The sequence below is a fragment of the Bubalus bubalis genome, chromosome 11 (genome assembly GCF_019923935.1).
Source record: "Bubalus bubalis isolate 160015118507 breed Murrah chromosome 11, NDDB_SH_1, whole genome shotgun sequence".
In the NCBI taxonomy this organism is placed as follows: domain Eukaryota; kingdom Metazoa; phylum Chordata; class Mammalia; order Artiodactyla; family Bovidae; genus Bubalus; species Bubalus bubalis.
The window spans coordinates 37,788,265-37,814,491 of NC_059167.1; the positions used below are offsets into that span (position 1 = coordinate 37,788,265).

The following is a 26,227-nucleotide window of genomic DNA, read 5'->3' on the forward strand; positions in this document are numbered from 1 at the left end:
AGGTTCGCCTAGTCAAGGCTATGGTTTTTCCTGTGGTCATGTATGGATGTGAGAGTTGGACTGTGAAGAAGGCTGAGCGCCGAAGAATTGATGCCTTTGAACTGTGGTGTTGGAGAAGACTCTTGAGAGTCCCTTGGACTGCAAGGAGATCCAACCAGTCCATTCTGAAGGAGATCAACTCTGGGATTTCTTTGGAAGGAATGATGCTGAAGCTGAAACTCCAGTACTTTGGCCACCTCATGTGAAGAGTTGACTCATTGGAAAAGACTCTGATGCTGGGAGGGATTGGGGGCAGGAGGAGAAGGGGTCGACAGAGGATGAGATGGCTGGGTGGCATCACCGATTCGATGGACGTGAGTCTGAGTGAGCTCCGGGAGTTGGTGATGGACAGGGAGGCCTGGCGTGCTGCGATTCATGGGGTCGCAAAGAGTCGGACACGACTGAGCTTCTGAACTAAACTGAAATCAAGATTTACTATGGAAGTAGAAAATTATTTCATTAGGAACTTTTCTAGGAAATTTTAAAGGCAGCTCGACATAGGAAAAGTCGGTCCTAAGATAATCGAGAAGGTCAGGAAAATCACCATGTAGGATGCCATTGTTCCTAACTAGAATTTGCCATTTTAAACATCAAAGCATTTTTAAAAAACTATTCTTTAATTATAAAACTAGAGTTTTTAATATGTATAGTAGGTGGCCCATACTGTAGTGCTTGTTAAATAAAGTCTTTGTTTGTCACTCTATAGTTTTTAAGTTATCATTCTGTGGTGTTCAGCAAACTCATATATTTTGTTGCTGAGTACATATGCTACCTCATCGTACCCTTTATTAGTTTTCTGCTTCAAATATGGTTTAAATTGGGCAATCAGGAGTACAGGCTGGTTGAGATTATCACTGAACTGGGACTTAAAAGGAGTTTAAAATGCACATACCCTCTGACCTAGTGCTGCTAGAATTGGGAAAAAGTACAAAAATGGTTATTGGAGTGCACTGTCTGCAGTAGCAGTGGCGACGTCAGTAATAAAACTCTAAAATGAATAAATGCACACCGATTGGAAATGGCTTAAGTAAGTTATGGTACCTGGGAGGCAGTGTGTTTAGCTGCAGTCGAGTCGGACTGCTGATTTATAGCTTAGCTCTGCAACTTAATAGTTCTTGACACTGGACAAATATATGAACTTCTCTGTGCCTCAGTTTGCTCCTCTCAAATGACGACATATGAGCTATTACTGTAGGCTGCCTAACAACAAATAGGAAAATGAAATGAAAGTATGGAATGTCGATTATAAAGTATAGGTAAATAAGAAGGAAGGGAATCGATTGAATGGCTGATATTAGGTGTTGCATAATGTAGGGAAATACATTTTGTTTTAGAAACTTCATAAAGAAGTTTCATTTCCACACCTTATTTACATGTATCGTCTCTATAGCAGAATTTTCCTTTGCACATTTGAGCTGGAGTATTGTTCTCGGCCCTTTTATAAGTAACTCTTTCACAAAATGCCCTTGTATTTTAAGGTTCTTTGCTTTACAACTAAATATTCCAGTTTTCTTCCTCAAAGGCTAAAAGGGAACATTACAGCCTTCTTTGTTTCTTCACATTCTACACGTTCACATTCTACAAATTGTTTTAGTATTCTTTGGGAGAACACATTTAGAGGTATCAAATCAGATAACCCTGTGGTTAGTAAAAGGTTTTTTTTGTTTTGTTTTTTTATTTTTTTACTTTATGTTCTCTTCCTAGACTCTGTCTTGACAACTTTAAACATCTCTAGCCTTACCATCACTTTTTCATGGGTAGTTGTTTCTATCATTCTGTGTTTATGGGTGGTGTATAGTTAGAGATGACAGGAAAGAAATTCCTAAGCATATTCCTAAGTTAGGTAAGGAAAACAGCTATTTCATTAACAGCATCCATTAACAATGTGACACCCATTTACACATTTTCTTTTTAAAAATTATTACTACAGGATAAAATATATTAACAGTTGAAACTTTGAAGGGGATGTTCTTTTGCTTAATGTCATTCTGAATTTTTTTTAAAAGTCTTAAGTCTCAATTTTTGTGGTTTAAATGACAGAGAATAGATCATCACTGGACTAATTAAAAAAATTTTTTTAATGTAGCCTCTTTTTTTAAAATAAGTATTTAAAAAAATGTATGCCTAGCCCTTTAACACTAAGGAAGCTGAAGATTAAAAAGATAATATCTCTGTAACTTCAGGGAATTAAATATAAAATGCACTTTTGTTAGCTTCTTTCTAGGGCAAAATTTATATATCCTTTTGCTTTAATATTTTATTTGTAACTGTTGGAGCCAGTTCAACTATTCATTGAGAAAACAACAACATAAAATTATTATCTTAATTTATGTGAATTTATTCAGTTACATTGAGCTGTCTTAAAACAGGGTATGGTGATTTCAGAGGGTGATAAATATACATGTTTGTCACTAAACATGTGCCAAGGGCACAACCTCATTGTTTTGTGTTGAACAAAAGCTCATTTTAGGTTATAGCTTCTAAGGTTCTTTCTCTTAAATTCACTTAAAATATTTATTTCAGTTTATGATTCACAGGAAAATCTGTTTTCCTTTTCCTATTTTCTTTTCATTTTCATTCTTTGTTTCTGTCTTCTATTGTTGCCTTTCCTTTACCTTCTGAACTCCTTTCTTTCCTTTTCTATAGGCACTGATGTTCTTTACATTGGCCCTCTGAAAGGTGAGCCTTGGCACAATTAAAAAACAAAAGTGTTGGTCTGTCTGCTTCAGCAATATCCTTAACTTATTCTAACTCTCTTGAACTGTTTTCCCTAGAATTTCTACCAACTTAATTATATTTTTGACTTTATTGTTACATGTTCTTAATGCTATTCAAGTAAAGTTAATTTCACATGTTTCTAAGACAGGTAAAATAATGTACTAAAGCTTTCCCTTCCAGAACGAAGTTTGTGTTTCACAGTGTGTTTTACATCATTATAGCATGTATTACTGGAAACTAAGATAACTATCCTTCATACTTACTACCTATTTTTCACATTATTTATTAGGAAGTATATATTCAAGCCCAGGACTTTATAGTAAAACAATGACCCCTACTTACGATGCTCATGATGGAAGCCCCTTGTCACCAACTTCTGCTTGGTTTGGTGACAGTGCTTTGTCAGAAGGCAACCCTGGTATACTTGCTGTCAGTCAGCCGATAACATCACCAGAAATCTTGGCGAAAATGTTCAAACCTCAGGCCCTTCTTGACAAAGCAAAAATCAACCAAGGGTAAGTTTTTGTTTTATTTGTTGTTGTTTTTTTGCTATTATAAATTACAAGGTTTTTTTAATTGAAGCATAGTTGATTTACAATATAGCGTTTCAGTTGTGCAGCACAGCAGTTCAATTTCATTTATATGCATGTGTATGTGTCTGTCTGTATGTACAACTGAATTCAGTTATACAATAGGTCCTTGTTGATTGCCTTATTTTATAAATAGTAGTGTGTATATGTTAATCCTAGCCTCCTAATTTCTCTCTCCCAACCAAGGGTAAGTTTCAAAATATAGATACAATTTAAGAATTTCTTTATCTACATAGAGGTAGAAATTTAATTCTGTCTTGCTCTGTTCCACTGTGTTTGTTAATTTGTCCAGGTGGCTTGATTCCTCAAGATCTCTCATGGAACAAGATGTGAAGGAAAATGAGGCCTTGCTGCTCCGATTCAAGTATTACAGCTTTTTTGATTTGAATCCAAAGGTACCGAGGGTTTAGAGGGATCTCTTTTGGTTTCTCTTTGTTTCTTGGAAGTTGGTGGGTTAAGGAATTGCTTGGATATAGATAGCAAGTCTTGAATATAATATTAGAAACTCAAAACTTTGGACACAGTTGCCAGTATTTTAAAGAAGTCTATTGTTTTAGTAGGTTGGAAGCATAACTAAACCCTTTTCTATTTGTTAAGATAATTGAATTGTTGGTTGATTTGTATTTTTTAACTTTCTTTTATATTGAAATATAGTTGGTTAACAATGTTGTGGTAGTTGCAGGTGTATAACGAAGTAAATCAGTTATACATGTATCTGTTCTTTTTCAAATTCTTTTCCCATTTAGGTTGTTAGGTAATATTGAGCAGAGTTATTTGCGCTGTACAGTAGGTCCTTCTTGGTTATAACTTCTAAACACAGCAGTGTGTACATGTCAATCCCTAACTATTCTTTCTGCCACTCTTCCCCGCTGGTAACCATAAGTTTGTTCTGTAAGGCTGTCTGTTTCTGTTTTGTACGTTCTTTGTACCATTTCTTTTTAGAATCTGCTTATAAGCGATATCATACCATACTTTTCTTTCTCTGTCGGACTTACCACTCAGTATGACAATCTCTGTTTCCTCCATGTTGCTGCAGATAGCATTATTTCATTCTTTTTTTAAAAAAGATTTATGTATTTTATTTTAGTTTTGGCTGCACTGGGTCTTTGTTGCTGTGCGTGTGTGGGCTTTCTCTAGTTGTGGCGCACAGGCTTCTCTTGTTGCAGACCACAGGCTCTAGAGCCCATGAACTCAGTAGTGTGGTGCACAGGCTTAGTTGCTCTGCAGTATGTGGGATCATCTGGACCAGGGATTGAGCTGGTGTCCCCAGCATTACAAGGCATATTCTTAACCACTGGATCACCAGGGAAACCCTGTTTTATTCTTTTTAATGATATTAATTATTAATATCATTATTAATTAATATTATGATATTAATATTCATAATATTCCATTGTATATATGTGTGCCACATCCTCTTTATCCAATCTTCTGTTGATGGATATTAGGTTGCTTCCATGCCTTGGCTATTGTAAGCAGTGCTGCAATGAACATAAGCTTGCGTGTATCCTTTTTGACCATGTTTTTCTCTGGATATATGCCCAGGAGTGGGATTGCGGGATCATATGGTAGCTCCATCTTTAGTTTTTTAAGGAATCTCCATACTGTGTTCCATGGTGTGTATTTACTACAGAGTTGGTAAAGTTAGTTTATGTTTTTTTTAACATCTCTCTTCAACTCTACTTTAGGTAGAAGAAAAGTTTTCTGAAAGATTACCCGTTCAGTTACTTTCAAATTTCTAATTACATATCCCAGATGTTGCTTCAAAAAAATTCTTTTTTTTTTAATTCTTTTTAAGTCTGCATTTCTCTCAGTTTCACAGCCAAACATTGTAATATGTTTTTACTGTCAAGTGGTTGTCATCGTCTCTGCTACTGAAATACTGTGCTTTTCTGATAAGATGTAAATTTGCTATAAAATCTGGAGTGTTTCCCCCAGAAAACACATGACAGAGATTTGGATCTTTTGCTTTCGTATCATCCTTGTGGGTGGGGGGAACTTCTCTTGTCTGCCCATCATACTTTTCATGTCTAGATTATAGCCTAGATTTTAATGTATGTATTTATCATCTTAAATTATGTGCTTAAATAATACTTTGTACAACACTAAAATGTATATAGAATTATAAAAAATCATTTTAATTCTTTTTTAGGCTATATCATACCTAATTTTGGTAAACCCAAAGTTTTCTGGGAACACAGTTACATTTGCATGGGGTAGGAAGGGGCTATGCATTTTGTTACTATTCTAAGATATATTACTACTAGTTTTTATTAATATAACTGGATAATTCAGTAACACTTAAGTAAGTCTTTTCCACAAATGTGTGTGTGCCCTTTATTTTGAATTTTTAAAATAATTACTGTTTCCAAGGACCTGCTATTTTGTCTGGGTATGCATTTCCACAGTAAGCAAGATGTTCCCTGAAATAATTAATTTACTCTGTGATTATGACATATTAGTGTAAGTTGCAAAACAATACTGAAAAGCAGTCAGTTCTGCCTTACTTTAATGTCTTCAAGTTAAATTCCTTTTGTTAAGGGCTAGCATACCTAATGGTTATTACCCTGGAAAATAACATACAGAATCTACTTCTAATACTGAATATGTAAAAATCTTTTGGCATATTTTAATGCCATTTTTAAGAAAAAATAGAGATGGTGTATATAGATATGTATAACCCTAAGGGTAGCTTTTTCCTTATTGCTAATGTTAAAGGTAACATATTACAGAAGAATTGTGTCTCTTTTTGCTGCAGTATGATGCAATCAGAATCAATCAGCTTTATGAGCAGGCCAAATGGGCTATTCTCTTGGAAGAAATTGAATGCACCGAAGAAGAAATGATGATGTTTGCAGCCTTGCAGGTAGTGAAGAGTATTGGTAAATTGGACTTTAAAGGGGAATGGGTAGGGGATTATTTACATGGTAAAGTGGCATAGTAATTCCAGTAGTATTTTGATATAATGTTTTATTTTTTGCTATGTAGAAAGTTAATAGACACTTAGAAGGCAAAATATGTGAATTTAATTCTTTTTGTCTTATCTAAGAGTTTAGTGGCATACTTAAATAATTACTTTTCTATATCCTCTGACCCCCAGATCTATATTAGCTTAAAGCTATCCATTTTTCCCCTGGAAATAAAATCCATATTAAAAATCAGATTTCTGCAGTGAAGCCTTGCATAACTTCATAAATAACTGGGAATGGTAATATTTGTAAAATGGGCTATGGCAGAAATTATTACCTTTTAATATGATAAAATTTTAATAGACTAGTAAAACCAAACATAAATAAGTCTTTAGAATGATAATTCCTTAAGAAGCAAGTAACTAACATTAAACTAGTATTTTTCCAAATGTGGATCTTGCATACCACCTATTTCAGAATTATAGTAGGGCTTACTAAGAAATTGATGTCCGCTGATCTCCCCTCTGGTAAAGTAATATTAGGACAGCACCCATAGTTCCGCATTCTTAGAGACACTGAGGTCTGACTGACCACTAGATTAACCTTTCTAGATGAATCATTTCAGCTATCTAAATGTTCTCAGATTATGGTGGAATTCCATTTTCACGTAAAGTTCTGATTAAGTTGATGTTCTTTGAGTACTGTAAGCAAAAAGAACATTTAGTTTTCAGTGTCTTTTACTTTAACAGTGATTTTAATTCTTCATTAGAACACAAATAAAAATGCTCTCCATCTTCCATATTCTTTTATGTACCCAGAAAAGTTTCTCAGTTAAGACTCACAACATTGTTTTTTCAAGAGGAAGAACAGCTCATTTCTTCTCTGTTTATATTCTAAAAGAGGGAAATCAAAATGAACCCCAGATGCAAGATGAATGACAGATGAATTAGTTTAATTATTTATTTTCTAGAGACTTGCTTAATCAGTTAAGACTCTTCTTTATGTTTCTGGATCATTAAGGCTACCTGAAGAATTTCTTGAATTAAACTCTGGAACAGTTTTTGGAAGATATCTCACTTGGTTACAGCATTGTCTCTACATTTTCCCACTTAGAGTAAGGGCTTTTAATTCTCTAGTGAAAATTTTGCTGATGACAAAGTAATAAGAAAACTTGTAAAATGTATATTTTACAAGTGGAGAAAACCACAGCTTTTCTTATATATTATTTCATTTTTTAAAAAAAGCCAACAGTTATATGCAGTGCCCAGCACATAGTAGATGTTCAAAAAGTAGTTACTGAATGAATATACACATAGTCAAATTGTCACAGAAATGGGACTATTATGCGGTTTTCCCCAGCTCCCACCCCATCCAGTAAACATTAGATATTCCATTTCAATTCAGTAGAAAAACACCTCAGAATGCTGGATTTTAATTCATGGAGACTGAATGCCCCAAAGCATAGCTTTCCCTGGACCATTTTAGAATCTAGATTCAGTGAGAGAAATTTGGACTACAAATCCCCTGAGTTGTTAGAAGCCTTCCCAGAGACTGACCAAAGCCTCTTGGAAGCCATCCAGCACAAGAAGAGGGAAACTCGGAAAATATGGCAAGGAGATGCCTGGTATTTTTTATTTTAAACATAGGCTGCACCCTGAATTATTCTCTTATTAGAGCTTCTGGTTCCTTGTGTAAAATAAATCTACAATAGTAAAAAGAAACAAAGTACTTCAAAGTAAGAAGCTGTGGATTTTGAAAAGTTAGAAAAGTTAGTAACACTGTTTTTTAAGCATTTAGGTCCAATCATGTATTGTAACATTTGAAAGCAAAGCTGGATTTTATGACCAGTCCCATTCACAGCCAGGATTTCTCCAGTATAACTCATCAGGACCTTCTGCATCAGATTCATTTAAGGCACTTAGCAGCCTGGGGCCCAGGCTGGACTCCAGATTTGCTGAGTCAGAATCTCTGAGGGTGAACCTAAGCATCTCTATGTTTAACCAGATCTCCATATGCTTCTTATTATACTCTGATATTTGAGACCACTGCCTGAGAGCCTCAACCTACCTCCTTCTCCATGGTTTGTGAATATGAAAGTTTCTACCATTATAAGGATCTCATTTCAGCACAACTGTAGATACAGCCAGAGAGTAGTTGTTGTTAGTTGCTAAGTTTGTGACCCCATAGACTGTATCCCAACTGTAATCCATAAACTATAGCCTGGCTGTAGTCCTCTGTCCATGGGATTTCTCAGGCAAGAATACAGGAGTGGGTTGCCATTTCCTTCTCCAGGGTATCTTCCCAACCTAGGGGTCTAACCTGTGTCTCCTGCATTGGCAGGCGGATTCTTTACTACCGAGCCACGAGGGACCATAGCTAGAGACTAATCATTATTAATTCACTAAATCTTAAAATAGAGGAACCTATTGGCCTCTATTAGTTAATTAGATAATTGGCCTCAGCATTAGTTTACTAATTGTTCCCATGAACAGATTGTATTTGGTGAATGAATCCTTAAGAAACAATGATTGCTACTTATTTAGTGGTCTGAAAGATAAATGATTAAGTGATTTAAAAGTTCTGCTTAACTTTGTATTAAACCTCTTAAGTTTAGCATCAGAATCTAATCATTAATATTTGTTCTAAACCATTTATCTAAGTGTGTTTAAAATCATGACTAGTTCTACACCCAAAGATTTTTTTATATACATATAGGAGGACTTATCACTACTCATTATGTATATACATATATGTATATGCGAGTATTCATGTGTGTCAGGGTGCTGTATGTATTCACATATAAACATGTTTATTCTTATGTATAAATGACAATGTAAATTAGGTTTTCAGCATTGAATTGAAGATGGGGGGGAGGCAGTGGAACTTTAGTCTTCAACATAATAGTGATAACTAACTTCCCGCTGCAGGGTAATAGTACCTAGCAGTAGTAAGTAGTAATAGTAGTAAGATAAATAAGTAAGATAAGGTAACCGGTGTTAATGCATTTATTCAGACCTTATGCATAATCTGTTCAATTCATCCAGTACCTGTTGCTTCTAGCTTGCTTGCTAGACATGGAATACTGCAGTGGGGATGGGGCACTTAAAAGTCACTGCTCGTGTAGAGTTCAGTGGAAGAGGTGTTAACTCTAAATCCTAGGGATTCCTAAACTGAATTCCTTTGTGTTTGTCAAAAAAATCCTTTTTTGAGTAAAGATTTATTAGCAAGTTTAGGACACTGATTTCAGATGCCATGCCCATCATTTTTCTATCCTTCTAATTCTTGGGAGACTTTTAGCCTTTCAGATTAGGTGACAAAAGGCATTCAATATAGATACAGATAATAATCTCACTTTAAAATTCATAGTTAAAAAAATCATTTAAATGTCACTTTGGTTTTAGTACCATATCAATAAGCTGTCGATCATGACGTCAGAGAATCATCTGAACAACAGCGACAAAGAAGTTGATGAAGTTGATGCTGCCCTTTCAGACCTGGAGATTACTTTGGAAGGGGGAAAAACATCAACAATTTTGGTAGGGTGAATCTTTTGCCTATTAATTTAGTCTGATGCTATACCTTTTTTTGGAATTAGGTTTTCATGAAGTGTTTGGGACATATAGAGAAATATTTAATGCTTTAGAGAATACAGACATAGATTTTCCATAAATTTTCAAAGAAGTTTTTTACATTAATACTGTTTAGTCTCTAGTGCTTCCAACACAGAGGAGAGAGATCCTCTGCCAGTACAGTCTGCACGTTCTCTTACAAATAGTGGGAGAACATTTCTGCAGAGGAAAAGTTAACTTCAAGCCATGGTAAAATCCGTTTATTGATCTCCAAATTTGAAATATTATGAAAAGAAGAATAAATAGATCTCAGTAAAATTTTTAAATGCTTAGATATTAGTTATTACAGAAGAAACACTATTCTCAGGACTGTTAAGAGTCAGAAAATTTCTGTATGCAGCTATAAACAGTTTTAGTCATATTAGAATCAACACTACATTCTTGTGGATTGTCTAAATTGCTGTATTGATCAAATTTTTAATAGCTTTTTATGCCATTTGAAAATGTCTTTGTACTATATGGCCATGTATATAATACCTTTAAAATCTTTATAATCTGTAATTTATGTAATTTTCCTTGTTTATTGAACAAGCTGGTTCTTAATATCAGATGCTAAACAGAGTTTCAAATTTTTTTAAAGTGAGAAAAAAATGTTTTCATTCTTTTCCTAGGGTGACATCACTTCCATTCCTGAACTTGCTGACTATATTAAAGTTTTCAAGTAAGTACAAAAGAGAAGGAATTCCAAACATTAATAAATAAATGTCAGTTTTATAGTCATGTTCACATTCTTGAAATTTATGTGACTGGCAAATGCACATCTCTAAAAGCATTTGCCAGTTATTATGAACACTAAATTATAATCTGGAAAAATTTTACCTTTAGAAAATTAAAATTCCTGTACTTATAAATAAGTACTATACTTATAAAACTTATAAATAAGTACTGTACTTATAAAAATTTTACGTTTACAAAATTAAAATTCCTGTACTTATAAAACTTAAGTTGTTTTATCTGATAAACATTTTACTTAAGGCAGGGAGGAGATTGTGTAACTTAGATGGATTGCATCATGCAAATTCTGAAACATACGGTTCATATAAATCATCCTGTCTGGGTAAAAGCCGTACATAATGAACTGCTATTTTCAATGGTTATTTCCTTGTTCAGAGCCCCAGAATTTATTGGATTCTATTCATTTGTTCATGGGATATTTTACAACAAGATTCCAGAGTATCTTATCTAGATTTTTAAATGGTTGGTCTAGTCGTACTCCACAGAATCAAGATAAAGCAGAAAGAGAAAAGGAGGTGATATGGAATATAAGCTCTGGAATAAACCATTTATTGTAGCTGAGCATAAAACAGCTCCACATAGTAACATTTCTAAGCTACTGACCTGATTTCAGATACTGCTCCCTACCTCCACTTTGTTTTCCTTTTACCCACCTTTTTCATCTACCTACACTTTTCCTAATCCTCTCTTCCCCATGCTTCATGTTTGGCATTGGAGTGGGAAATGGAAGTCACCACTGCAGTACATCCCTAGAGATAAGCACTTCGTGCACTTGAGACTTGCCAGGCAAACTTGCCTGTTTAGAGAGGCTCTCGAGGCAGCCCTGCGGACACCATGAACCTGCAGGACCCAGGAACCTTCCAGTTATTGACATTTCCTTCACTTTTACTTTCCTGTCCTTTCCATGTGACCTGCTAGTGATCGGGACAGCTACAACTGACAGAAACACGGGAATGTTATCCTTAGGGTCTTCCTCTGCCCATTCACTGTAATATCTCCTGAGCAGATTGAGAAGAAGAGGAAAATCCAATAACAGCAACAACTGAATATCACACACTAGACGAAAGGGAACTGAACTCAGCATATATAAAACTTGGCCTCAGACTTTTAACATTGTGAGATTTTGCTGCTAAAATATAACATTGATAAAGTTATTTCAAAAGTGGTTTTTTTTTTTCCCCTTCTAATTCTGTTTGACACATAGGCCAAAAAAGCTGACTCTAAAAGGTTATAAGCAGTATTGGTGTACCTTTAAAGATACATCTATTTCTTGTTATAAGAGCAAAGAAGAATCCAGTGGCACACCAGCTCATCAGATGAACCTAAGAGGTAAGGAAAGCCTTGGAATGACCGTATTGATGGTAGAATATCTATTAGCTAATATTCACTAAACTTCCTTTTGCTGGGGGGTAAAGCTTTTAGCGGTTTGTTTTGCTCCTTTAGGTACTTTTTTTAAGTTCAGTATTCAGTTTCCCGTGAATATTTTGTTCTAATCTCTGTGCAGGCCTCACATGAAGGGTGTGTTTCTACTTTTATCCCAAGTAAATCTGTGGCGTCCCTTTTCTGTTCTTCAGCATGAGGACATGTAGGTTTTCTCATTCTGTGGGAGCCGCCCGCATATCTGTTTCAGATTCTGCCTCATTCTCATCTCTGCTATAGTCCTCTCCCAGTTTTCGCTGCTGTCTCCCTTCATCATCAACATCCTGCTCCTCTTCCTCACCTTAACAGGTAACCAGCTGATTCAGCTCAAGTCCCCAGTCTCTTGGCTTTCTGACTCACCAGTGGGTTAGCCACCGCAGGGTTTTAACTGAGTTCTTCCCCTTTCCCAGCACCTTTCGCCTGCACAATTTTGTTGTCTTCAACAGTGCTGTCATCCTAGCTCCCGGGGCAGCCCCAGGAGCCCTCTGAGGCTCCCTCCTAGCTGACGGCCTAAATCTTGTTGGTTTCCTCTTGCCTCTGTAGATCTACAGCTGTCTCAGAACAGGGGCTAGTATTTGAGCACACGTTGCTGCACCTGTTCCCACACTCCTGTGGCCTGGACTGAGTCTGGCCGAGGGCTCAGAGCTGCTGGTTTTAGTCTTTTTTTCCCCCATTCAGGTCTGTGGAGTTACAGCTTCATTTGAGTTTTAGTGACTTCTGTTTGTTTTTCACGCTGCTTCTTCACCTCTTTCAAAAACCTGTTGGATGCATTGGTTCAGGGGGAGGAGCATTTCCTCTCCTGGCTGGTCTGCTTCTTCTGCAGCTGGAGGATGTCCTGCTGCCCCTTGCTCTGATTCTCTCTACACAGCCTTCAGCCGTGCTTGCAGATTGCCCATGAGCCTCTCGCTTGCAGTGATGTTACTTAAAGCTGCCAGCTCACTTCTAGTTTAGACACCACTTCCTCTAGGAACCCATACCCCTGAGAACTGTTCTCCTACAGGTTCACACAGCACTCACCACACCCTTGGTCCCCAGCATGTGTGCTGAAGGATGCAGTACACATTGGCTTCTCACTGTTCACACTCTTTTTACTGGCCTTCCCTCATAGCAGAGGCTGGAAGACTAAAGTACATTTTCCAGACTCATTTCCAGTGAGACTGAGATTCCAATCAGATGCATTCTTGCATTGTAGTCAGATGAATTCCCAACTGAGTTAAGGGGTTGGAAAGGCAATTAGGAAAGGATTTAAGTGTTTCCGGGCTCTGGAGTTACATCTGTAGATCTGTATTCTTCATTTTTTTTAGTACATTGTGTATTAGAATATTTTTAGTATATTTCAGCAAAATGTCCAAATCTCTACCCTATCTCTATTCTGCCTAGTAGTCATCTGTGAACTATTGCTTTATAGTTACGTGTGTGTGCTAAGTTGTGTCCAATTCTTTGCAACCCTATGGAGTGTAGCCCGCCAGGCTCCTCTGTCCATGGGCTTCTCCAGGCACGAATACTAGAGTGGGTTGCCCTGCCCTCCTCCAGGGGATCTTCCCTACCCAGGGATTAAACCCACATCTCTTATATCTCCTATATTGGCAGGCGGGTTCTTTACCACTAGTGCCACCTGTAAAGCCCATTTATAGTTACATACATTTTAATAAGGCTTCCCTCATAGCTCAGTTGGTAAATCATCTACCTGCAGTGAGGAGATTTGGGTTTGATTTCCTGGGTTGGGAAGATCCCCTGGAAAAGGAAATGGCAACCCACTCCAGTATTCTTGCCTGGGGAATCCCATGGACAGAGGAGCCTGCCAGTCTACACTTCACGGGATCTCAAGAGTCGGACACAACTTAGCAACTATACAACCACCACATTTTAATAAATAGGAAAACCTCTGCTCTGGGGTAGAAGATTGCTATACCCATGTGTTGAAATTCTATAATTTTCCTAAAACTTATAGTTAGACTTACTGCCTTTCTCCCTAGGTCAGGAGTTTTAACTTTTGGATCTTTACCGTTATTTGTTACTCTGAGAATACATTGCAGCTGTCCTCTTGCTTCCCTTCCAAGCTGCCCAGGATCCACTCCGATTATCCACTCTCGATTTAGAGGCTTAATCTGTCTTCTGGACCCTATCTTCTCTGTCCCTGTTACATCCCTATTCTTCTCTCTGTATGACTGAGAAGTTAAGTCCTGGATGGAGAACAGTTTACAAAATGTCCTAATCCCACTTCTCCCACGTCTTTCCAAAGGAGTACTTTTCTAGCACATCACACTGGTGAGGGTAACACTAGCCTAAGAATCAAATGGCCTAGGTTCTGCTCTGCCACAAAACAAGCCCTGTGATTTTGGAAAAATAACTGTCAGGAGGACCTTAATACCTTCCTCTGAGTAATGAGAGTGTTGGACTGGATGCTCTCTAAGACCCCTAAGATATCTAAAGTGCACAGTTCTAAAAAATGCAGGTCAGCAGATGCTGACTGGTCACCCATGCCACCCACTGTACCAGGTACTAAAGTCATGAGCGAGAACAGATTATAGTCACATCCCTAGGATGTCAGAGAATGTCAGGAAATAAACAACTACAATTTGGGCAATAGTAGTACTTACAAAAGTAAGCAGTAGGTCAAAGGAACAAAGAGGTAAGGATGCTGTATCAATCTTCAGTGATTTTGGAGAGAATTAGGGGAAGCTTAATAGGGGAAATAACATTGGAGTTAAGATCCCAAAAAGAAAATTACAATCCATGAGAGGAAGGAGGAGAATTGGTAAAAGAGACTGATGTGCAAAATTGTGTGGGGAAAATCATCAGCAGTCACGCGGTGGGTGGGTGAGGGGGTATGCTTCTGGAGTATGGAGTTGAAACAGAGAGGATGAATCCTTCCCTAATAGCTGCTGAATCCATTCCTTCTAAGAAGAAAGGTGACAACAGGAGCTAGAGGATAAAGTTGTTAAGGAGATTGTTTTCTAAACTGGCAGCAATGAAGTGACACTGAAGGATTGTGAATACGATAAGATTCATCATCCTTACATTGGCTGTAATGTAGAAGAGTAATTTTAGAGTAGTGATACTGATCCAGGTTACGCTTATCAGCATGGGTGGGAAAAGGGCACAACTTTGTTAGATTCTCAGGACGTTCAGTCAACAGACTGGATGATTGAGCTGGGAGAGCTGGGGAAGTGACTTGATCCTGGCTTGTACAGTTGGGTGGATAGGGTAATATTGAGATTGAGACTATATAAGAGCAGAGTTTGGGGAGGAAGATGAGCTAAATTTAATTGGGTTATTTTAAATTTGAGGTGCCGGTGGTGTATCTGTTTGGAGCATGGGTAGGATCCATGCTGCAGATACTGATGTGGCAGCAGTGAGTATTCATAGTAGATGCAGCCTTTGTAGTAGTTGTCTGTAATATGAAAAGGCTGAGAGCAGAACCCTGCAGGATACCAGTGTTTAAGGGACAGGGCAGATTAGAGGAGGTGGAACTTGCAAGGGAGATAAACAACAACAAACAACTATCTAGGAAGACCATGGAAATGAGGTGTGATAGAGGTTAAAAGGACAGAGCAGTCAATAGCATCAAATGCTTTAAAAAAGTAAGATTAAGCTTCCATATGATTTAGCCACATGGAGGTGGTTCGTGGCCTCTACTAAGAACAGATTCAGCAGATTTCAGTGGGCTTTTATGCATGAGAGCCAAAGTACAGTCACTGAGATGGGAAACAAAGATAGCTTTTTGATGAACCTCATCTGTGACAGGCAAGGAGGAAAGAGGGCAGTAATAGAAGAGAGAGGCCTAAAATGGAGAGGTGTTTTATGGTTTAAGATGGGAGACTCAAGGAAGTTAAATGCTGATGGAACTGTCATGTAGAAAGGCAGAGAGGTGGGAGGACAGGATCTCTGTGATGGAACAAGCTACCTGACAGATGGTAGGAAACTCTGCCTGCTCGGATGGAGAGATACCTTTTCCTCTGTGTGGAAGTGAGGGTGGCCAGGTTTGTCTGCTTTGGTGGCAGGAAGTTGGGGGACCTCATTTCTGATGGCTTTCATGTTCTTGGAAAAATAACAGGTGAGGTTGTTCTCTAAGAGTAGCATAGGAGGCCTGAGAAGATGTGAAATAAACACTGTTAAGGATGTCAACACAGAAGGGTTCCAAGTGTTCAGGGGCAGATTGACGTTGGGAATCTACATGTTTCTAGTGAAACTTACCTGCTCAGTTTTGTGATGTTTTCCCCACCCCTCCACCCCCCATCTTAGAGTGCTCAGCATCCAGAGCATAGGCAAGTAAGAGGTAGGTGGTTGAGTTGAGCCAGGATTAAGGGTTTGCAAAGTGTGTATAATGGAAAGATGGTGAGTCTGGAGAGTTGGAGGTGACAGCTAGTAAAGCAGGGTCCAGGCTGGACTGCAGAGAAAAGGTGGAAACATGGAGCCAATGGGGAGAGAGTTGTGGGGTCACAGGATTGGGTCTCCCAAAGATTTTGAGGGGATTTAGGATTGAAGAAAGATACATCTCTTTGTTTTAACTTTGCAGGTTAAACACATTGCCACACAACTTCCTGAGAGTTTGTAATTGATTGTGTAGGAGTTACATGTGGTGGCTATTTATGTGAAGTAAATATTCTAAAAAGAAAGAGGGAGGGAAAGTTCATCAAATTCATGATTGAAGTTAATTCTGGAGAGGAGAGGATCTCTCCTTTATCTAAAATGTTTTGTTTCTTTCATTTGCTATTTAAAACATTTATTTGATGAGGGAAAAAATGACAGTTTAAACATTTGTTCAGATACATAGAAGCTTATTATCTTGTTGCTTGTACTTTCTTTGTCAGGAGAAGTTGCTTCAGTTCAGGGACAAAGGCAACAGCAGGCCCTGCTAACAAGTTTGCATTCTTCCCCAGAGTCTGCATGATGGTCTTAACACGCATTGAGGGTGACATGAACTAAGTACTAACAATTGGAATACTGTTTAGGAAGCTTTGGCATAATTGTTATCTTACTGATCCTTACAGCATCGCTGTGAGATAGAGCTTAAGGTCAGGGAATTTGGGCATAAGTAAATATGATATGCTTATTAAGTGGTCAAGAAAGGTCTGGAACCCCAATCTGTCTGTTTACAGAGCTCTTCTTCACTATTTTATTCTGGTTACTAATTTAGGCTGACCATTGATTGCCCCATTATCTATCTGGGTATACATTCAGTAAATCTGTTTTCTCTCCTATAAAGCCATAAACTAATGGTTAACAGAGTTCATTACGGGGATTTTGTACGGTCCATAAATGTACGTATTCCTGAAAACTTCCCAGTAAAGTGAAATCCTGCATGCCTTTATTTTCATACTGACTTCCCATGTATGTAAGTTTATATTACCTTCTGTGTCAGATGGACTCCTAAAATTTTGTGCAAATCAGGAGAGCCTGTGCTCCCTGCCCCCTGCAGTCTGTGCCATTAGTCTTCCTTGCACTGGCAATAGGAGGCCAGAGCAGCTGAGTGAGGAAACAGTGGGGCCCTGAGGGGGCCCTCATAGAGGACTCTAGCTCACACTGGCTGGTTCCCCACACATGTGCCTTTCTTAAAAGGCATCATAAAGTCATTTATTCTGACCAGAACACACTTTAGAATTTTACTATGGAAAGATATTTTTAAATCCCTGTACATTTAGAAACTTAGCAAAAAAACCCTGAAAACTTAAGATTCAAAGAACTGAATGATATTAAAATAATAATGTGTGAAACTTGTGGGAATGGAGTGCAAGTTTTCTTTGTATAATATCCTTTTAATAGAACTCTTTCCTTCTCTTCTCAATCAAGTTTTGTGATTGTGAGGGCCACAAACTGTGCAGTTATATCTCTTGTATATTAGGTCTGAGTTGAGTCTTCGCTCCACCCCCAACGAAATTACTGAACATAAAGAATTCCCTGATTTGTAGATTCCATGATAGCAATATCAGCATGTTAAGATGCCATAAAATGGGAACTGCCTGTATTGGCTTGGGGTTTCTTAAGTCTAAATTTAACCATTTTAATCTATTTTTTTTTAAATACAGGGTGTGAAGTTACCCCAGATGTGAATATTTCAGGCCAAAAATTTAACATTAAACTCCTCATTCCGGTTGCAGAGGGCATGAATGAAATCTGGCTTCGTTGTGACAATGTAAGTTTTCTGATTAAAAATAAACCTCAATTTGGGGGATGTCCCTGGTGGGTCCAGTGGTTAAGACTCTGCGCTCCCAATGCACGGGTCATGGGTTCAATCCCCTGGTCAGGGAACTAAGATTCCACATGCACAGTGCAGCCAAAAAAAAAAAGTAAACCTAGGTTTTCTTTGCTTCCTTAGTGAGTTGACCATTCATTCTTATGTTTTATACTCAAAGGATTTATCATGTGATGGATTCCAAACCTCGGTATTTCTTTTCACAGGAAAAACAGTATGCACACTGGATGGCAGCCTGCAGATTGGCCTCCAAAGGCAAGACCATGGCAGACAGTTCTTACAACTTAGAAGTTCAAAATATTCTTTCCTTTCTGAAGATGCAGCATTTAAATCCAGATCCTCAGTTAATACCAGAGCAGATCACAACTGATATAAATCCTGAATGTCTGGTATCTCCTCGCTATCTAAAAAAGTACAAGAACAAGCAGGTAAACGGTTTTCTACATATACTTTAGTTTCCCCTCTTAAACACAACTTTTTAGTCTTAATTGGTAGTCTTAATTTTGTATCAAGTGGTTAAAATATAAGGAAAAAATAGCTTTCAGTCAGTTTAAATTGGTCATTTAAGAAAAGTCTTATTATTTTAATAGGATGGATAATGAGGTAGAGTAGTTGGGAGCATATTTATTCTGAGCCACCTGAGGAAATCACTCTGCTAACAGGATATTCTTTTCAGGGAATTGAATATGGTCTTACTGCTTTGTGTTCCACAGTTCATGCCATTTTATTCCTTAAATAAAGTAAGTCTGATACAGAGCACAGCCAGCATTTCCCAGCCAAATCTCTGATGACTCTTCTTGCCGTCGAAATGGACCTTTCCAGCTTTGGAAATAAACTTTACATGGTTTATAGTCCACGTTTAACATTGCCTTTTCTTAACATTAACAGTGAAAACCTAAGCCAGATTTGCATGTGACAACATTTGGTGAATTTTCATTGAAATTCACTGCTTTTGTTCCCTCTATTTAGAATTCCTTTTCTGGAAATGACTACCGTAAAAGGATTGCGATTTAGGAAAATGGTTCTTCGGTCCAACACAAAAGGTTCTTTGCCAGGGGAGTTTCACTTGGGATAGCCCCCAATATTCTCGACTTGATACCCAGCATCATGCCTTAAAAGGGAAAAGGCTCCAATTTAGGAAGGGGGTGAAGAAGAACTTTGAAATAAATACTTCATTTTTATCTTTGTTAAGGAATAATTTTAAAACGTTACGGGAAAGGCCCAGTGATATACCCAGAACACTTGTTAATTCTTAACTTTAAATACAGTGTTTATATCATATGGGTCTGAAATCCCTTAGCTGGAAATGTTCAAAAGTTTTAATCACCAAGTATTTGTCTTTTAAGTTGCAGAAGTTGTGTAAGCTACATGGAAATTGTTTATCCCATAGTCATATGATGTGGGAGTAGTGAGGAATGGAGGAAATGCCCTTGGAGCTGAGTGGAATGTAGATTGTAAGTTAACAAGGGAAAGTGAATCGAGTACTAATGTCATTTTTTAATTCTTAGGTTAATTCATTTTAAAGTTATTTATGAAGAGACTTGTTTCTAAAAGTAGATTCATTTGCCTTCAAAGTCAATGAATAGTTTCAAATCTTAGCAGTTTTACCATTTCACCATCAGGTATTAGGAATAAAAGATCTTAAACTATAATTGTGAAGATTGCCAAATGTTAGTTTAGCTGTCAGACAGGTACTTAATTGTTTTCCCAGAAGCCTTTAAAATGATAGGTTTAGCTGTAAAAAGATAAATTTTCTTTTGGTGAGTTCTTGACTACAAGTCAACTGAAGATTCTCTTGAGGACAAAGAATGTGTGGCTGTCCTTAACTGACAGGATAGTAGTATGTGTGTGGTCTGAGGTTAAGGAGCTTTCTAGCCTTGTCTTCCACATTGTCATCTTATCAAATGCACATTCATTTTGAATTCTCCTTTCCCTAACCAGGAGGTTGAGTCAAGTATTGCCCTGACACCTAGTAAGTGCTGATAAGCAGAGTTTAGTTGCTATTGTGTGTCATGTACTGTACTGTTTGTTGGACTTAGTGGCTCAGTAATTGAATTTTTTAAACTATGTAATCCAGTAGCACTTAGGAGTCAGGTAGGTCTAAACTGTGCAGGCCATGGGGTCATTCAGCCCTACCAGGGCATAAAGTCTTCAGGCGCATATAGCCTTTGTTACAATCTATTTTAATTCCCCAAGACTATCTATTAAACTTGCTATGGATATTTTTTACATAACTATGACTCCCAAACTGGATTTTTACATTTTAGAGGAAACGATTATTCTTCGTTTTATTCATGTTGATCCAAATTGAAATGAACTGATACATTTGTAGCCTCCACTCCTAGTGTAGTGTATGGCATATTTTTATTTTCCCTTCCAGGAAAAAGGATGCAAAAAAAAGATGGTAATTGAGGGGTTTGCTTTTCTTCTGTAAATAAAGAAACAGTATGGTCACTGCACTTATTTAATGCCTTCAACTATTTTCTGAAAAGCTGTGCATGGATCATATTATTTGACTCAATATAAGACAAGATTAAAGGCTTTTGAATATTAATTTTTTTTATCTTGCTACTAAAATAATTAGCTTTACCCTAATCAGTAAGAACTGGTACATGAAGGGGAAAAGGTTATTTGCGTTTTAAATTTTCTCCCTACAAATTTCTACCCTTAACTTTAGTAACACTTAACAATCTAAAATAATGTGGAGTGTTTCTCAGTATTCTAAATGAAAAGTAATCGCTGCTTTCTCATTTTCATTTTCATGCTTGCATTTACTTTGCTTGGTTTCCACCTAAAGTCATTTTTTTGCATGGTTTTTGGCTGGAATTTTGGTTTGCAGGTTACCGCAACTTTTTCTTTGCTTCATTGCCATTTTTTCTGATTGCCTTTTTTTTCTTTCTGCTTCCTTTTTCTTTTCCTCGCATTGCCATCTACAGCCAGGCTATATAAGAGATTTGGTAAGTTCTCCATATTTAAAAAAAAAAGAAAGAATTAAAAATATTTACAGCCCTAGCTACAAACTCCCCTCATGAATTAATTTCCCTCTACTCTTTGAGCAAATAGGCACCCCAAAGTGAGTAAATTTAAAAACTAACCTTTCTAATTACTCCTTTAGAAAAATTTTAAAATCATTGCAGTGATTTCTAGTGCTAGAAACCTGTATGGCAGGCACTCATTCTGATCAGATATCTTGGTACTGAACTTAAAACCCATCATGTATATGAGGATTAGAACTTGTGCTATCATATGTGTATGTACTTGAATAAGTCTCAACAATTATATATACCTACTAGAATAAGTACTAGTAGTACTTATTCTTTCTTGACATATGGAACTAAAATTAAGAAAAACTATGTATTGAAGTTTAGTTTGGAAAGTCATTAGTTTACTAAAATTCCCAAATGTAGCTTCAGATATTTTCTAATTTCATCTCTCGCAATACATAATTTTGGGGCATGGGACACATAATTCAGTGTTTTAATCTTTTTTTGTCTTGATTCTACCATGAAAGAATAATATCTGATAGTAAATATGATGTTTACTCATGTTTAGATAACAGCAAGAATCTTGGAGGCCCATCAGAATGTAGCTCAGATGAGTTTAATTGAAGCCAAGATGAGATTTATTCAAGCTTGGCAATCATTACCAGAATTCGGCATCACACACTTTATTGCAAGGTCAGTGGTTCTACTAAGCACTGGTGTGTAAACCTCAGTCTGTGCCTTCTTAATCGACTTCATGTAATTAGAAATTAAACATTTAAAGCTACCTACTGAGACCCATTAACCTATTACACAGTAAAATTTAACGAATGTTGGAATGTATTTTCTATGCTTATAATTTTTTCATCAAAAATTTAAAGTGATTTCATTTCTCTTTTTACTCAGGCAAGAATAGCACTTTAAGAGTTAAAAAGTACATATCTTCAAGAAAAACAGACCAACATGTCCCCCTACCACCCCTGTTTTAAAACATGTATTTATGTTTTTAATTCTATAGGTTCCAAGGGGGCAAAAAAGAAGAACTTATTGGAATTGCATACAATAGACTGATTAGGATGGACGCTAGCACGGGAGATGCAATTAAAACCTGGCGTTTCAGTAACATGAAACAGTGGAATGTAAACTGGGAAATAAAAATGGTAAGCTGTAACCATGCTTCTTGAACACACACACACAGTCGATCTGCTAAAACTGAATTAATTAAGAAGAAAAGGCCCTATAAATGTTTAAGATTCTTTGTGCCATTTCCTCTTAAAGTATGAAACATGCTTGGTTGTTCATTTCCTATTTGCCTATTTTATAAGTAGCCCAAATACTTATAAGAGCATAATATGTTACAATATTGGCTAATCTTTAAGGTTGTCTTTCTATAATGAATAAACCCTTTCCACTCACAAATAGCAGCTACTCTTTAGTGAATGCCTACTTTGTGCCAAGCATGATACTAGATGCTTTACATCTGTACCCTATTTCTAAACGTTACCCCAGCCCTGCAAGGTAGATGGATTATCCCCATGGTACAAATGAAGGCCATCGTTGTCCATGACCACACACTGAGAATTAGGATTCAAACTGGGATACTTGGGGCTCTAAAGCCTGGCACATCATGCTACCCCTCGCCTTGGAGTACATGACTCTCACTTAAACAGAATATTTCCCTAATAAGTCCTTTGTTTTAGGGTCTTTGGATTTGTTGTACTGATTTCAGTTACTTCATAGAATCTTGTATTTCTGAAATATTCAAACATGAAACCTAAAGGTTAAATAGCTAAACACAGGAAATAGGTTTTCTCCCAGGACTTGAAGGGAGACACTCATTAATTGAATCACCAGAGACCTTTTGGGAACTTAATGACCTAAGCCCCTTGCATTCAGCCTTCCTTTTCAGAACAAGAAAATTAAAAAGGAGGAGGGGAGGGGCTAGTAAACTACTTACGCTTTTGGACTTGAAGGCAATATTAGTTTAGGATTAAAAAAAAAAAATTTTGAGGACCAGTGAGTATTTTGTGATCAGGACAGACCTTAAGTATAGTGGCCTCACTTGGACCCAGCCATCTGGACTTCTGCAGGGACTGATGGTTCTCTGTCTTTGTTCTAGGTCACTGTAGAGTTTGCAGATGAAGTACGGTTGTCCTTCATTTGCACTGAAGTAGATTGCAAAGTGGTTCATGAATTCATTGGTGGCTACATATTTCTCTCAACACGTGCAAAAGACCAAAATGAGAGTTTAGATGAAGAGATGTTCTACAAACTTACCAGTGGTTGGGTGTGAACAGAAATGCTGTGTAATGAAACTCCATGGCCATAACAGTTGTTTAACTTTAAAAGCTGTTGTTTGTTATATGCTGCTTAATAAAGTAAGCTTGAAATTCATTATTTTATCATGAAAACTTTTTTGCCTTACCAGACCAGTTAATATGTGCACTAACAAGCACGACTATTAATCTGCTATCATGATACAATGTACGGACTTGAATATGGCACATGTTCCTTAGAGCCAGGAATTGAAACTGAAGTAGTGGGTAAGTTAGGAACAAAACATCACTGATTCAAGCTAGCTGAACTGTAAGAAACTCAAGCCATCTACTTTAAAGCTATCCAGGGCTTAAACTATATGAAGTCTATTTATCATGTTTAATGCATGTGTTTTAATGTATGTTTAATTTGACCTCATAATTTTTCAAATATCCTACTTTTGGTAGCCATCTGTCATGCGTTCCCCCCCCAACCCCAAAATAAATTAGGCCTACAAAAGGTGCCTGGTATTTAATAATGTCATTGTTTGATCTTGAAGGAAAATGCTATTAGTCGTTAATGCCTGGTTTGTTTTTGTCCTTGAATAAGCATGTATGTATATTGTCTTGTGTTTTTATTTTTACACCATATTGTATTACAACACTTTTAGTATTCACCAGCATATTCACTGTCTGCCTAAAACATGCAACTTTTGCATTACAATATGAAGTAAAGGTCTATGAAGTATGCATTTTGTGTAACTAATGTACAAACACAAATTTTATAAAATTGTACAGTTTTTTAAAAATCTACTCACAACTAGCAAATGGCTTAGATGTAGCATCTTTGCATTAATTAAATGCTCTTTAAAATATAATTAATGTGCAGTTTTAATATCTGCTAAATTAAGGATGACTTCATTATAGTCATGATTTGCCACAATGTCCTTAACTCTAATGCCTGGACTGGCCGTGTTCTAGTCTGTTGCGCTGTTACAACCTGCATTGGTGCTAGTCAGAAAATTCCTAGCTCACATAGCCCAAAAGGGTGCCAGGGAGGGGTAGATTACCAGTATTGTTCAATAATCCATGGTTTAAAGACTGTATAAATGCATTTTATTTTAAATAAAAGCAAAATCTTTTATTTAATGTCTCTTTTGTACTTCTTGTTTTTACTGTTCACATGACATTAACTGTGTAGACATGAGCTTTGGCTTTTGTAAGTGCTGTACCTGCAGCTTGTGAGAACGGTGTGCTCAGTATTCTGCAGTGTCACCAGACAGGCGCACTTAATCTCAAAGATGGAGTCTTCCACTTCAGTTGAAACCCCTCATTTTTGCTACTACTTAAGGATGAACTGTAAAATATTTATGCTAGAAATGTAGCTATACATAGAAATACGACAGATGAACTGACACTGCTGGCTTGAGGAGAGCTGACTTTAAACAGCAAAATGACTCCGTTTAAGAAAACACATTTTTTAAATGAATTACTCTGTATTGTTACTGCTATCACATCATCACTCAGACTCAAAACTTCAGTTCTCGACTTTCTCCTTTACCCCTTGCAATTAATAAGGCCAAGCCCTGGTGATATTTCGCTCATGCAGCCCAGTGTCTTTTTCTATCACTGCTCTCACTGTCCCCTGAATTCAGATCTTTGGCCTATGTCACATTCTCCGTGGCTTTTCTTTGTACTCTAAGGCCAGGTCATAACAGGCCTTGCTCAGAAATTTAAAAGCTCCTTCCCATTAAAAAAAAAAATGTAATAATATGTTCCCATTCCTCATCTTAAGTACAGGTCATCAATTTATACAGTCACTTGCTAAAAGCCCCAAATGTATTTAGTCTATGGCACATACCTGCGTCCTTGCTGGTCCCACGGCATCCCCACAAGGGAGAATAGCCTCTGTGCTGATTGTTTGGCCTCTGGTGGCCCTTCTGCCCTCCCAGGGATTTTGAGATTAGTTTAGCCCCAACACAGCACCAGCCTGTATTTCAGCTCTAGTAACTCCTGGGGTTGCTCACAGCATAAAAGCTAATGGTCCCCAGTCAAACGCTCAGAGGTCTTCTGTGGCCTGTTCCCCGCTCAAACGGGGCAACTGCAGACACACTGCACTCACCAATCTCCATTCATTCCCCAAACCTTCTAGTCGCCACCTGTTCACATCTGAGCTTTCTAGCATTTTAGAAATTTTAGAAAGAGGTCAAATGTTCTTTCATCTATGAATACTTCCAACTTTCCTTGTAGCCAAACATTTTCTCTTACTCCTCTGAACTGCCACTGAATTTGGTCCTTTTTGGAACTTAAGAGCAGTCATCCTTATTAGAATTGAGTATATCCTATTGCCCCTAATAAATTATTACTTCTTTGAGAACTGGATCTGAGCATCATGGTTCTACCTAGGATCTATTAACATATATTTGTTTATTGAATATAGTGATGGTTGTTACAACTTCGAACTTTTCAGCCTCAGTTTAATATGGAGAAAACACTTTTTGGATACTGTCTGCACTAAGAGGCGTGCTAAGTGCTTTCACATACATTATCTCTTCTAAAAGTGTTAGTCACTCGGTCGTGTCCGACTCTTTGCAACCCCATGGGCTGTAGCCTTCCAGGCTCATCTGTCCATGGAATTCTCCAGGCAAGAATACTAGAGTGGGTTGCCATGACCTGCACCAGGGGATCTTCCTGACCCAGGGATAGAACCTAGGTCTCATGGATTGCAAGTAGATTCTTCACCATCTGAGCCACCA

At 37.4% G+C, this 26,227-nt stretch overlaps 1 protein-coding gene and 1 long non-coding RNA gene across 10 annotated transcripts in view; one reads left to right on the forward strand and one right to left on the reverse strand.

The window, feature by feature from the left end:
* Positions 1-24,615, forward strand: part of FERMT2 (FERM domain containing kindlin 2) — a 79,090-nt gene extending 54,475 nt beyond the window's left edge. For 4 of the 9 annotated variants that reach the window (XM_044924957.2, XM_006076300.3, XM_044924962.1 and 1 more), the window contains exons 5-18: positions 2,686-2,718; positions 3,047-3,272; positions 3,640-3,742; positions 6,106-6,213; positions 9,658-9,792; positions 10,497-10,546; positions 11,825-11,949; positions 18,069-18,175; positions 18,442-18,663; positions 20,616-20,639; positions 21,172-21,192; positions 21,788-21,912; positions 22,235-22,376; positions 23,336-24,615. In XM_044924957.2, coding sequence (XP_044780892.1) covers positions 2,686-2,718; positions 3,047-3,272; positions 3,640-3,742; positions 6,106-6,213; positions 9,658-9,792; positions 10,497-10,546; positions 11,825-11,949; positions 18,069-18,175; positions 18,442-18,663; positions 20,616-20,639; positions 21,172-21,192; positions 21,788-21,912; positions 22,235-22,376; positions 23,336-23,509 — 1,595 coding nt within the window. In that variant the 3' untranslated portion in view covers positions 23,510-24,615. The remainder of the gene's footprint in view (positions 1-2,685; positions 2,719-3,046; positions 3,273-3,639; positions 3,743-6,105; positions 6,214-9,657; positions 9,793-10,496; positions 10,547-11,824; positions 11,950-18,068; positions 18,176-18,441; positions 18,664-20,615; positions 20,640-21,171; positions 21,193-21,787; positions 21,913-22,234; positions 22,377-23,335) is intronic. The other 5 variants (XM_044924958.1, XM_044924959.1, XM_044924960.1 and 2 more) reach the window with 5 other exon arrangements.
* Positions 1-26,227, reverse strand: part of LOC112587820 — a 45,968-nt gene that overhangs the window by 15,480 nt on the left and 4,261 nt on the right. The gene's annotated exons all lie outside the window — the stretch shown is intronic.